Source organism: Panulirus ornatus, chromosome 14 (assembly GCF_036320965.1).
Source record: "Panulirus ornatus isolate Po-2019 chromosome 14, ASM3632096v1, whole genome shotgun sequence".
In the NCBI taxonomy this organism is placed as follows: domain Eukaryota; kingdom Metazoa; phylum Arthropoda; class Malacostraca; order Decapoda; family Palinuridae; genus Panulirus; species Panulirus ornatus.
In genome coordinates, this window is record NC_092237.1 from 49722152 (window position 1) to 49735764 (window position 13613).

At 38.1% G+C, this 13613-nt stretch overlaps 1 protein-coding gene across 2 annotated transcripts in view; it reads right to left on the reverse strand.

Annotated features, from left to right (window-relative positions):
- Positions 1–726: 726 nt before the first annotated feature.
- Positions 727–13613, reverse strand: part of LOC139753395 (uncharacterized) — an 89196-nt gene continuing 76309 nt past the window's right edge. The window contains exons 6-10 of one of the 2 annotated variants that reach the window (XM_071669845.1): positions 11776–12013; positions 9597–9722; positions 6357–6529; positions 3575–3744; positions 727–1158 (exon numbers count right to left, since the gene is read on the reverse strand). In XM_071669845.1, the coding sequence (XP_071525946.1) occupies positions 1095–1158; positions 3575–3744; positions 6357–6529; positions 9597–9722; positions 11776–12013 (771 nt within the window). In that variant the 3' untranslated portion in view covers positions 727–1094. Of the gene's footprint in view, positions 1159–3574; positions 3745–6356; positions 6530–9566; positions 9723–11775; positions 12014–13613 lie in introns of both variants that reach the window. The other variant, XM_071669844.1, reaches the window with a different exon arrangement.

The following is a 13613-nucleotide window of genomic DNA, read 5'->3' on the forward strand; positions in this document are numbered from 1 at the left end:
GCCCCATAAAATGGGTCCTAAGGTTGTATAATAATAATAATAATAATAATAATAATAATAATAATAATAATAATAATAACAACAACAACAACAATAATAATAATAATAATAAAATAATAAAATAATAATAATAATAATTATAATAATAATAAGGTGACTGAGTTTGGTAAAGTGTGTGGAAGAAGAAAGTTAAGAGTAAATGTGAATAAGAGCAAGGTTATTAGGTACAGTAGGGTTGAGGGTCAAGTCAATTGGGAGGTGAGTTTGAATGGAGAAAAACTGGAGGAAGTGAAGTGTTTTAGATATCTGGGAGTGGATCTGTCAGCGGATGGAACCATGGAAGCGGAAGTGGATCATAGGGTGGGGGAGGGGGCGAAAATTTTGGGAGCCTTGAAAAATGTGTGGAAGTCGAGAACATTATCTCGGAAAGCAAAAATGGGTATGTTTGAAGGAATAGTGGTTCCAACAATGTTGTATGGTTGCGAGGCGTGGGCTATGGATAGAGTTGTGCGCAGGAGGATGGATGTGCTGGAAATGAGATGTTTGAGGACAATGTGTGGTGTGAGGTGGTTTGATCGAGTAAGTAACGTAAGGGTAAGAGAGATGTGTGGAAATAAAAAGAGCGTGGTTGAGAGAGCAGAAGAGGGTGTTTTGAAATAATAATACATAATATAAAATGCACTGATTGTTTTCTTGATCATTGCCAAAGGGAAATGAAATACAGTATTCATATTACAACATGAATTATCTTATATCACTGAGATATATCCATCCATGTATTTGAATATAAACAAACTGAACTGACTACAATATGAGGCCAGTCTGTTTGATACATTTAGAGCAGTCCTCTGGTTGAGATCTGGTTTGTGCTCGATATTTCATGCTAAACAATGATTAATAAATAGATTTTTATTGACATGACACTAAAATTCATGCTTTACGTAACTGGATATACTTGTGTTCAGGTTTTCTTTTATGACAGTGAATTTCATAAATATTCTTATTAGAATGTAAAAAGCTGAAACAACCCTTATTTCTTTATGCTAAGAAATCTGAAAATCAAGGGGCAGACAACTTCATTCACTGAATATCTTCTAAACCTTTTGCTCTTGTGCTCCCTCTTCAACTTGATCTGTTTCATCTTCCTCACGAACATATCTGTAAAAAAAGAGAAAGTTACATCTGATGGTTTTAATCAATTAAGAAAGTAAATTACTATGAACAATGTGGCACAGGCAGAGTTCTTCATGCAAAACATGTTAGGGACTGAAAACATCTTTTTCTCAATTACAATTGTAACTGTGCCCTTATATTTTCCATCTCCTTATGGCAACAAATGGAGGGCTAAATTCTAACATTGCAATAATTTCAAATTTTGAAAATAAATCTGGACTATCAGTCTGCAAGTTGGCAACAAATGAATGACTTATGAGTACCTATATAAGTAGATTAAATATTGGTGGTGATAGTACAGTAATATGCTTTAACATTTACTGCTAAAAGAGCTTTTTTGGAGTAGTAGGATAAACAGATATGTAACCAATATGGACTTACAGAAAATGGTTGTGGATTTACATAGCTAATGTAATACTGATACTGGTACATGAGTGTATTAAACATAATAGCTGAAAAGTGGATACGAGTGAATGGGTCTTCCTTCATCTGTTCCTGGTGCTCCCTCTCAACTATGGGGGAAAGAATAAAATGAGCACAGGTGGAGCATCCCTAATCTGAAATGCTCCAAAATCTGCAACTTTTTGAGCAGCAACATGACGTTACAAGTTGAAAATATCACACTTAACAGGAGCATATAAATTCAGTCAGGAATGAAGGTGATGCTAAACAATCGCAGATTGTCCACATGGGTAGCTGAGGTTGTGACACCTTGGCTTTCTGATGGGTCAGTGTTACACACATTTTGTTTCATGCTCAAAATTATTAAAAATATTGTATAAATTACCTTTAGGCTATGTGTATAAGGTGTACATGAAACATAAATGGATTTTGTGTTAAGCCTTGGGTCCCATCCCCAAGATCTCTCATTATGTACATGCAAATATTCCAAAATCTGAAACACTTCTGGTCCCAGGCATTTTAGATATGGGATACTCAACCTGTAGATTAAAGTAAGAGAGACATTGATTCTGGAAATATTAGTTTGCCATATGAATGATAACTAAATCTACTCCAAGTGCCCGGCACTGCTGGGCTCCACCTGTGTATGGTTATACCACAAATGTGATGTCATCTTTGGAAAGGTTGTATCATTGGAATACAATCTCTTTGAAGAACTCTTACTCCAAAGGATTCCATCCTTTCCCTGCTACTGATTGTAAAGCTGCCTTGGGTTATGTAATAATTCCATGGGCCAAATCCCAGCATTCACCAAGGTTTATTATGAACAGCTTCCTCCACAAACCCCTATTCTTGCATGTATCTAATAATTCTACATACGTAAATCACACTCACATACATGTACTTTCCATCTGTCCCATAAGCTTTCTATTTCCTCATGCTTCTTCATTGTTTCCTATTGTTGTTATGTCCCTGCATCCAGAGAATTTCACCTCATGTTACTCTTTTGTTGCACATATACTTGTATGCTTCATTTCTATACTTTAGTTTGAAGTATGCCTCCCACTAGATTCCACCAAACCAGAAAGCAAGTATTCTCGTCCTTTACAACTTTCCTAAGAGAGCCACCAACTTAACTTTTAATAAGTCTCTATTACTTCAAAATCCATTCTTTCATCTTCATTATTGATGCTTACAGCATCTGTAAATCTCAAACTCATCAACCCTCTCAAAATTCAACCATATATCAACCACGTACAGTTTTTTAATATTACCACATTTTTGTGAAAAGCACTTTCCAATTTTGCCTCCCACATACACTTCACAATAACTTTGCAGAATTCTTTATTTTGTTTCATTAAGGCAGTATCATTTGTATGATGCAAGTACCTCTTCCATTCTTTACCAGTCTTGCTCTACCTATATTTGTGATCAAAACCTCGTGCAACAACACCTTCCATTTCTCTCCAATATTTCTCATCCTACAAACATGGCTACAACCTTTCTTGTAATTCTAAGTACAGGCATTACACAATCGCATACACGTACACCTTCAAACCACCTAAATTTCATAATAAACCAACTGCAAAACCAATAATGAATAAACAAATGGCTAAATCATATTTGCAGTGCTTCCCATTATCATGGAGTGCTACCCTTCCTGGTGTAAAAGGTTAATTTAGTCTATGGCTATGAGGACTATAAATGACTACCTCTGGCCAAACAACAAAATTAATAACATTCTTTAAGTTCTGTTTGGCCCTGTGAATGAAACAAGGGACTGAATTCTGAATAATGAGTAAAGTATTACCTTGGACAAAAGAATCCATGAATAAGATTTTCAATATTTAAAACAGGTAGGCATTTGTACAGATTCCTTAAGCATAAACCTTTAACAATTTAGCTAGTGGGGGAACAGTTAACTAGACATTTGCATGAATAAACAAATTATTAGTGTGCTTACACAAACCAAATTACCTTACTTTCAAACTGTATTTACCTGGATATTTTGAGAATGCGCCAAGCTTTGACTCTGGCAGTGTAGAGGGCACAAAGGACAGCATGTAGTAATGGTATAAGCCCTAGTAAAACTGTCATCATTATTCCAATTGTACTTCCAGGACGAGTCCAATCTAACACAGGGTAGAGGGCAGGACGGCCCATGTAATCCTGAAGAGGATTAATGGAGAAACTAATTTCAACAGACAGAATACAGGCTTCTTAATTATTCAATCATCTGAATGACTTTTGATTAATTGGAAAGTTCACACCCATAATACCCTTACACATCTCAAATACAGACAGGCTTTCAATCTTTTTGGTAAATAGTATGTCTAAAGAGTTGGGAATTTTTCTAAAGGAGGATTCCTCAACAGAATTCTTTTCAATTGATTCCAATCTTATATCTTGACTCTTTGAGTCCCCTTTCTGATGAACCAGAAAAGGCTCATGAGTTAGTAAAGCAATGTTCCATTTCCTTTCCATATTCACTTATAAAGCTGCTGAGTTTTGGGGTATAGAAGTCAGCCAAAAATATTTCACATACTATCAAAAGAAGTCATTTTCTCTAACCACAATGGCTCGAATTGGTACTCCCAGGGGGTCACAAATTTAGTGGAGTGGTGCTGCTACTTTTCAGGTATGAATCCTTTGACAAATAGAGGCATAAGCACACCCCCTCAACCATATGCTCTTGTGGTCTCCTGCTTCTCCATACAGAGGAGAATTTAAAGCAAGTAATTTCAGTTAACTAATTTGTTTCAGCTATAGAGACACTATAGCTTTGATGCTTTCCTTCACTGATGGGTTGGAACCATTCATTCTAGCCTCTCTCAACGATATCCAATACCTATCCTTGAGTGATCCTACCAGGGACCCAAGTCCCCACTAGCACTGCTCATTGCTTCAAAGTACACAACCCTCACACCATGATAAAGTGGCTCCATTACATGGCACAGTCATCAGAATACAAAGAAGTTCCTTGGTAATTCTCTTAACAGACCATATTTTAAAGCCACCACTAAGTCTCTCTTTGGAAGAAAAGTTCCAGTAATTTTCACTCCATAAGAGAACAGTCACGGCTTGGCTTCAGTTCACTATACCCCATTATCAGTGTAGCAACTTTTGTAAGTTTTCACAATCCTGAATATTCTTTATATCTTTCAAAATCTTTATCTTATCTGCAGACACACTGAAGTAAGATTTGAGTCCTTTACATGTATGAAAAACAATGGTGGCCCCAAACCTGAACCATGAGGAACACTGCTGATTTCTTTTTCTCTGATGAAAAGGACCCTTCTGACCATTGTCCTCTTATTTCTTTCTGTTATGGTGATTCTTAGTCAACCATAGAAGCCTCCCATCTTATGCCTACCTGCATATATAGTTTTTAACCTACCCCCTTTATAGGGTAATGCTAATTCGTACATTATTATTAGAGGAACTAACACAACTTTGATGCTGAATCTAGCGTTATGAATGGTATCCTGGAAATTGAAAAATCAATGATGGAGCTCCATTTGGGACGAAAACTATCAGTGGGGAAAATATCAATACTATTAACAGGAGATACAAAGATGAGCATTGTAATGACATAAGTTTTCAAGAAACAAACTAGAGAGGGAATGAACAAATATAAAAATGTGTAAAATGAAACAGAATTTGTGATATTTTGTGTTAGATGGGTACCAGCAGTCAAGCATCAAAAACTGTATTTCACTCTGCTTCAGTTTGAAACTAAAATAGCATTCAATGATGAGTTAGATTTGCAAATAAATCTGAGAGTGGGAAAATACAAACACCATATTAAAATGATAATTCTGTAACAATTATGAATCCTGTATAATGACCTAACTCCCTTCTCAGTGAATTAACAAAATTCATTGTGCAGGTCTAGCCCAAACAGAAGCATTACATGCAATTAATACAGTTACTTTTAAATGAACTGGGAATCTTGAATGAAATGATTGATACTGCTCTTACAAAATCACATACCAGTGTGTGCTGAACTGTCATTAGTAATCAATCTAATGTACAAAATGCCTCAACTGCAAGTTTGTAAAGGTATCCTAACCCCTAAAAGACTCCAGCCATACTTATACAGGTTAACATACAGGGATCCCTCCCATACTTGTATGGGTTACCTTTTCCCATCATTTAATTCAAAGGCACACTTCATCAGTATGTAGAGTTTCTTAAGTCTCAAGCAACTGTAATTAGCACTTTAGAAATAGGAAAAATCCTGCAATGATGGTTACCCATATACCACAAAGTCTTTCCCAGTAGAAACTCTAGATGTACATGTATGGCTTGCTTTTCTTGCTGTCACTTAATCCACAGGTCACACACTAACAGTATCTAGAGATGCCTTGCCTCACATCTCTTACCCTTGTTCATTTACCATGTCTCAACCTTATTTATACTCACATATACACACACAAGCTTATGCCAGGTTCCTAGATACTGTTGTGGATAAAATGTTTTAGGATTCAAAAAGTGGAGGCAGCTGCCATGAAAATGTTAGAGGAGGTCAGGCAGAGGTGTAACCAATTTGAGAGTTAGCGATCACTGATTATCCACACAATGGTTTTCATTTCACATTTCCCTCTTACCATCAGTTATGATGTACACCATGATTCCTCATAAGGAAAATGGTGGACATTTTTAATACAACAAACATGAGGGAAAAAAATATATATTTCCAACCCTGTTTTGTTGTGAAACATGACAAAGCAAAATATCTTAAACATCTAATGATTACAACCTGTTAAAACTGTACATACCAAGCCACCGCAAAGGTAGTACATGAGGTTGAAAAGCGTATAAACGGTGAGGAAAAGTGAAGGCTGGTATGCATGAAGGAGACGACGTGGGGTCGCTGAAACAGCCACATCCAAAAGGATGTATAAGCCAGGCATAATGTGGGTGTTTACACCTATCTCATTCAACTCTTCATCTGAAAAAAATAAAATACAGTAAATACATATACATACACTGTATGTATTAACTGGTGTGTGTATGTGTATATATGTGTATATGTTGGGGAGAAGATAGTGGTGGGAATCAGTGAGCTAGGAAAGGAGACTTGTGTGAGGAAGTATCAGGAGAGATTAAGTGTAGAATGGCAAAAGATGAGAGCAAATGATGTGAAAGTGGGTGAGAAATGGGATGTATCTCGCAAAGCAGTAAAGGCATGTGCAAAAGATGCATGTGGCAAGAGAAAGGTAGGAGATGGGCAGATTAGAAAGGACAGTGAGTGGTGGGATGAAGAAGTAAAGTTGTTAGTGAAAGAGAAAAGAGGTGTTTGGAAGATACAAGGAAGGAGTACAAATGACAGGGAGATGTATATAAGAAAGTGGCAGGAGGTCAAGAGAAAGGTGCAAGAGTTGAAAGAGGGCACACAACAGTTGGGGCGAGAGAGTATCATAACTTTACAGAGAATAAAAAGATATTTCAGTAGGAGATAAATACCATACGTAAGACAAGAGAACAAATGGGAACATCAGTGAAGGAGGCAAGGGGGGAAGTGATAACAGGTAGTGATGAAGTGAGGAGGAGATGGAGTGAGTATTTTGAAGGTTTGTTGAATGTGTTTGATGATAGAGTGACAGATATAGCATGTTTTGTTTGGGATGAAGTTCAAAGTGAGAGGGGTCAGGGAGAATGGTTTGGTTAAGAGAGAAAAGGTAAAGAAAGCTTTGTGGAAGATGAAATCAGGCAAAGCGGTGGGTTTGGATTGTGCTGCAGTTGACTTCATTAAGAAAGGGAGTAACTGAGTTGTTGACTGGTTAGTGAGGATATTCAATGCATGTATGGATCATGGTAAGGTGCCTGAGGATTGGCGGAATGCATGCATAGTGCCATTGTACAAAGGGGATAAAGGTGGGTGTTCAATCTACAGAGGCGTATGTTTGTTGAGTATCCCTGGGAAATTGTATAGGAGGGTACTGAATGAGAGGGTGAAGGCATGTACAGAGCATCAGATTGGGGAGGATCAGTGTGGTTTCAGAAGTGGTAAAGAATGTGTGGATTAGCTGTTTGCTTTGAAGAATGTGTGAGAAATACTTAGAAAAAGATGGATTTGTATGTAGCAATTATGGATCTGGAGAGAGCATATGATAGGATTGATAGAAATGCTTTGTGGAAGGTCTTAAGAGTAGATGGCATGGGAGGTGAGCTTCTAAAGCTGTGAAATAATTTTACCAAAGATGTACGGCTCATATACATACAAGTAGGAAGAGAGGAGAGTGACTGGTTCCCAGTGAAGGTTGGTCTGCGGCAGGGGTGTGTGATGTCACCATAGCTGTTTAATTTGTTTATGGATTGGGTGGTTAAGGAGGTAAATGCATGAGTTTTGGAGAGAGGGGCAAGTATGCAGTCTACTGGGGATGATAGGGCTTGGGAAGTGTCAGTTGTTGTTTGCTGATGATACAACACTGGTGGCTGATTCGTGAGAAATTACAGAAGTTGGTGACTGAGTTTAGAAAAAAGTGTGAAAGGAGAAAGTTGAGAGTAAATGTGAATATGAGCAAGGTTATTAGGTTCAGTTGGGTTGAGGGACAAGTTAATTTGGATGTATGTTTTAATGGAGAAAAATTGGAGGAAGTGAAGTGTTTTAGATATCTGGGAGTGGACTTAGCAGCGAGTGGAACCATGGAAGCAGAAGCGAGTCACAAGGTGGGGGAGGAGCTGAGGGTTCTGGGAGTGATGAAGAATGTGTGGAAAGAGAGAACGTTACCTTGGAGAGCAAAAATGGGTATGTTTGAAGGAATAGTGGTTTCAACAATAGTATATGGTTGCGAGGCATGGGCTATAGATAGGGTTGCACAGAGGGTGGATGTGTTGGAAATGATATGTCTGAGGACAATATGTGGTGTGAGGTGGTTTGATCGAGTAAGTAATGAAAGGGTAAGAGAGAGATGTGTGGTAGTCAAAAGAGTGTGGTTGAGAAAGTAGAAGATGGTGCGTTGAATGGGTTTGGACACATGGAGAGAATGAGTGAGGAAAGGTTGATATAGAGGATATATGTGTCTGAGGTGGAGGGAACAAGGAGAAATGGGAGACCAAATTGGAGGTGGAAGGATGGAGTGAAAAAAGATTTTGAACGATCGAGGTCTGAACATACAAGAGGGTGAGAGGCAGGCAAGGAATCGAGTGAATTGGAACGATATGGTATAACAGGGTCAACATGCTGTCAATGAAGTGAACCAGGGAACATGAAATGTCTAGGGTAAACCATGGAGAGGTCTGTGAGGCCTGGATAAGGATAGGAAGCTGTAGTTTTGGTGCATTACACATGACAGCTAGAGACTAACTGCGAACGAATGTGGCCTTTTTGTCTGTTTTCCTTGCCTTTTTGCTGAAGCAGAAAGTAGCAATGCTGTTGCCTGTAAGGCAGGGTGTTTCCAGGAATGGATGAGGGCAAGCAAGTATGAATATGTACATTTGCATATACAAATATGTCTATGTGTATGTATATGTTGATATGTATATGTATGTATATTTGTGTGTATATGCATTTATGTATACATATGTGTATATGAGTGGATGGGCCGTTCTTCATCTGTTTCCTGTCACTATCTTGCTGACCCGGGAAACGACAATCAAGTATAATAATAGGAACAAAATTATAATCTTAATCTTGTTTACATTAAACATACCTCTGCAAAATATAACCTTTGTGCAGGAAAAACAAAAATGGTCTTAGTATGAAAATACTTGATTTTTCATTAATCATAATGCAATGAAGAAATCTAGTCTTGCATCACAACTTCATTCATAATCATGGGTCAGAACTGCTCTCCTCACTCAAAGGGGTTAAAGCACCAAGATTCAATAATACTTGCAGCATAGATAAGAAGGGTGAGACATGAACTTTACTGTTCATCAAGCACCGTAGTTCAAACCAGCAGAGAGGCATACGGGAATTTGAAGACTTGTAGAAAGTGAAGACTGAGGAAGCAGCAGTTTGCAAATATGGACATTCTACACACCTGGCATTCTGTTGGCTGTCTGGGACTCACCACTCCTCATAGGATAAACGGTGATCCAGTATGCAGATGTAATGAAAATGTGAAGAGCTCCCGTGATGTTGGAGAGAACCCACGACACTTTCATCAACGGTGTCATTGAAGGATAAGTTGCTTCACCTGGAGTTTCAAAATATGCCTTAGTTCTTAAGATATCTAAGATTTTGCTTTCAGTATGGCAAGCTATCAAGATTATTACCGAAGTGCCTTTTCTGCCTGTGTCTTAGACTTATGAAGGTAAGTATTTGAAAATTCTATGAGTAAATTTACTGTATTGAACTAATGACCAAAGAGATGGAGCAATTACTGATTAGCTAAGTGATCATATTACATCCACAACCATGGATGTGGCCTGAAAGTATGGTTGAGCACATGAAAGAAGTAAACTTTTCAGCTCTTTGTAGGGAAGTTTTGAAATGATGTTAAACTCACTTAGCCTTAAAAGTGACCCTTTTATCTTTTTTCTCTTCAAGTTACCCACTGTTTTACACATTTAACTATTCATACTTGCATGCCTTCATCCATTCCTGGGCTACCCTGCCATACAGGAAATAGTATCACTACCTCCCGCTTCAGCAAGGTAGTGTTAGGAAAACAGACAAAATTGGCCACGTTCGTTCACAGACAGTTTCTAGCTGTCTAGCTCATGATCATATTACATCCAAAACCATGGATGTAACCTGAAAGTATGGCTGAGCACATGAAAGAAGTAAACTTTGCAGCTCTTTGCAGGAACATTTTGAAATGCTGTTAAAATCGCTGAGCCTTAAAAGTGACCCTTTTGTCTTTTTTCTCTTCAAGTTACCCACTGTTTACACATTTAACTATTCATACTCGCATGCCTTCATCCACAGGAAACAGCATCGCTACCTCCCGCTTCAGCAAGGTAGCATCAGGAAAACAGACAAAAATGGCCAAATTCGTTCACACTCAGTCTCTAGCTGTCAAGTGTAATGCACTGAAACCATAGCTCCCTCTCCACATCCAGGCCTCAGAAACCTTTCCATGGTTCACCCTAAATGTTTCACATGCCCTCTGGTTCAGTCCATAGACAGCACATCGACCTCGGTATACCACATCATTCCAATTCACTCTATTCCTTATGTGCCTCTAACCCTCCTGTATGTTTAGGTCCCGACCACCCAAAATCTTTTTCACTCCATCCTTCCACTTCCATCCAATTTGGTCTCATGCTTCTCCTTGTTCCCTCTACCTCTGACACGTACATCCTCTTTGTCAATCTTCCCCCACTCATTCTCTCCATATGTCCAAACCATTTCAACACACCCTCTTCTGCTCTCTCAACCACACTCATGCAAAAGACAACTCAGGGAAAATCTATGTTCTCACAAAATATCCACATGACAATCTTTGAGCTGGCTAGATACAAAATGCATATATTGTCAGTCACTCAACTGGGTTGGTGGTGGGGAGATGACAGGGCGCCTGTGGATAGTATGCAATAAGAAAAGGAGGGCAACACCCTTGTGATGACATCTGTGGTTGCTTGGGCAGTAATTCAGCACTGTGAGTGAATTGTTATAATCTTTAATAGGGGATATGCTCAGAGACTGGTCAAACTCAAGCGAAGACAGATGGGGGGAAAAATCTTTGCTATTAGTTCATTTACACTCTTCACTATTCCTACTTTTCCAAGATTCTTTTTCTCTTCTTGTTTGACAGCATCTTCAAATTACAAACACTGAGTTTATGGTTTTGCCTGGCTAGTGGTAGTGATAAATGGTTTTGAAAGTAATATGAACAAAAAGATATGAGTACCTCCACATGCTCATATAAAATTACACTGTAATTGTCCCCTTACAAAAAGAAAAATACCTCATAAGCTCTGCAAACTTTCCTATCATATGTTTAATGCTGTGGCAGAGATAGCACTAAGGCAAAATCACTGATAGTATATATCAAACGAATAAATCTCTTTTCCCTCAAAGTATTATTCTCTTAATAGAATATGACTCCTATGGTTTCAGATTTCCACAACTTTCAACTGTTCTAAAAACACTTCCGTGATAATAACTAATTACTATCATTGTTAAGCTAATCTCTAGGAATATTTGAGCAAAAGTGGCTAAACTGGTACAATCATCAAAATTCTAATGCACTATGTAGTCCATATAAACAACCTTATAAAACATAAAACTTTTCCGAGACTTACCTTCCTCTGAAATCTTTTTGAAATGAAGAATTACATTAATGGCTTGAATAGTTGTGTCTACAGCAAGAATCCAAATCCCCCAGTTGGTCATGTAAAGCATGAAATACCCTTTCAATGAGATGTTTGCATCATAGCCCATAGATCCTGCCCAGGCCCACACGGCCCACATACTAAAGTACAATGCCCAGAATATGCGATAGCCAAGATACAGACATGACATGCGGTTGTGCTGCTGCCACTGCAATAAAAGAAATGCAACCGAGGTAATTACTGTGATAATTTCATGAAAAATGAACAAATCTCCTAGAATATGGGAATGTTATCAAAGGGGCAAACATGTTAGAATTTCTCAAGAAAACAATTCATATATTCTGACAGATGCATGAAACCTTGTGATATAAAGACATAAGAATAGAATCAATACTGGGAAGAAATATAATGAAATCAGATAATACCTTATCTGGTGCATGCTCTTTTCCTACAGAAAATAACTAAGTTTACTCTTAAATCAATCATCATATAATGTACATACTACACAAGACAGAAGAAGCTATTTTTCAGAAAAAAAGTTAGTATGATGGAACCAAATATTACTCTGTGCTGGGCAACAGAGCACTACAATAGACACCAAAGGTGTTACATAAGACAAATGAAGCTTTGTTATACATATTAGGCTGATTAACTTTGCAATGCTTGTGTGCTCCCACCACTATCTAGAACATATAACATAGCAAGCTGGGGCCTCACATGATTACTATATGACCGTTGGCAACTTGAGAATCAGTTGTTTTGATAACTTTCTTTCCCTATACCTCAAAGCTACGGAACTCTCCACCCTCCCAATAACTATGACCAGGCACATCTTAAAAGACAGGTTCTTCACTTCATTCACAATTCATAATAACTTTCCCTTGTCTCTTTTTTTTATCCTTTCACTGACATGTCTGTATTTCAATTAAGGCCTAGCCTTGATGTGGACTTTCGCAGGAAACAACAGGACAGGACTAGGACATTCAAATACTGAATAACACTGGCATCACACTGAACAAAATAAGGAATGGTAACAAGAGAAACTGTATTCAGTCATATAAAGAGTGAATTTTACACAAGGGGAAAGCCATTTGACAAACAGATGGGGTGGTGAGGGAGGTAAATGCAAAGGTCTTGGAGAGAAGGGGGACAGGTATGCAGTCTGTACAGAGTGAGTGGGGGAGGGGGGCCTGGGAAGTGGATCAGTTGTTTGATAACACTTAACCAGTAGCAGATTCAAGTAAGAAACTGCAAAAGTTGATGTCTGAGTTTGGGTGAGAGTGTGAAAGGAGACAGTTGAGAGTAAATATAAATAAAAGCAAAGGTTATTAGGTTTAGCTGGGGTGTGAATCTGAACAAAGAAAAACTGGAGAAAGTGAAGCATTTTAGACACCCAAGAGTAGACAGCAATGAACTCAAACACCGAAGCAAAGGTGAGTCATGGGTTGGTAGAGGGAGTGAAGGTTCTGGGAGCATTAAGGAATGTGTAGACAGAGGGGTCAAAATCTTGAAGGGCAAAAATTGGGATGTTTGAAGGTACAGTTGTCCTAATGATGTTGCAAGAGCTACAGATGAAAATGTATGAAAGAAGGTGGATGTATTGGAAATGATATGCTTGAGGATGGTTAGAAAAAAAATCTCACAGAAGAAATCTTAACTTACAGCATATTCACAAGCAAGAAGAGTCTGGTTGCCTAGCCCCCATGACCACCCAAAACATACACAATGAAAAAAAAATCCTATCAATACAATCTCACCTCAAGATGCTCAGCATTAAAGCTTTAACAACAGCACTAGACCTTTACCTT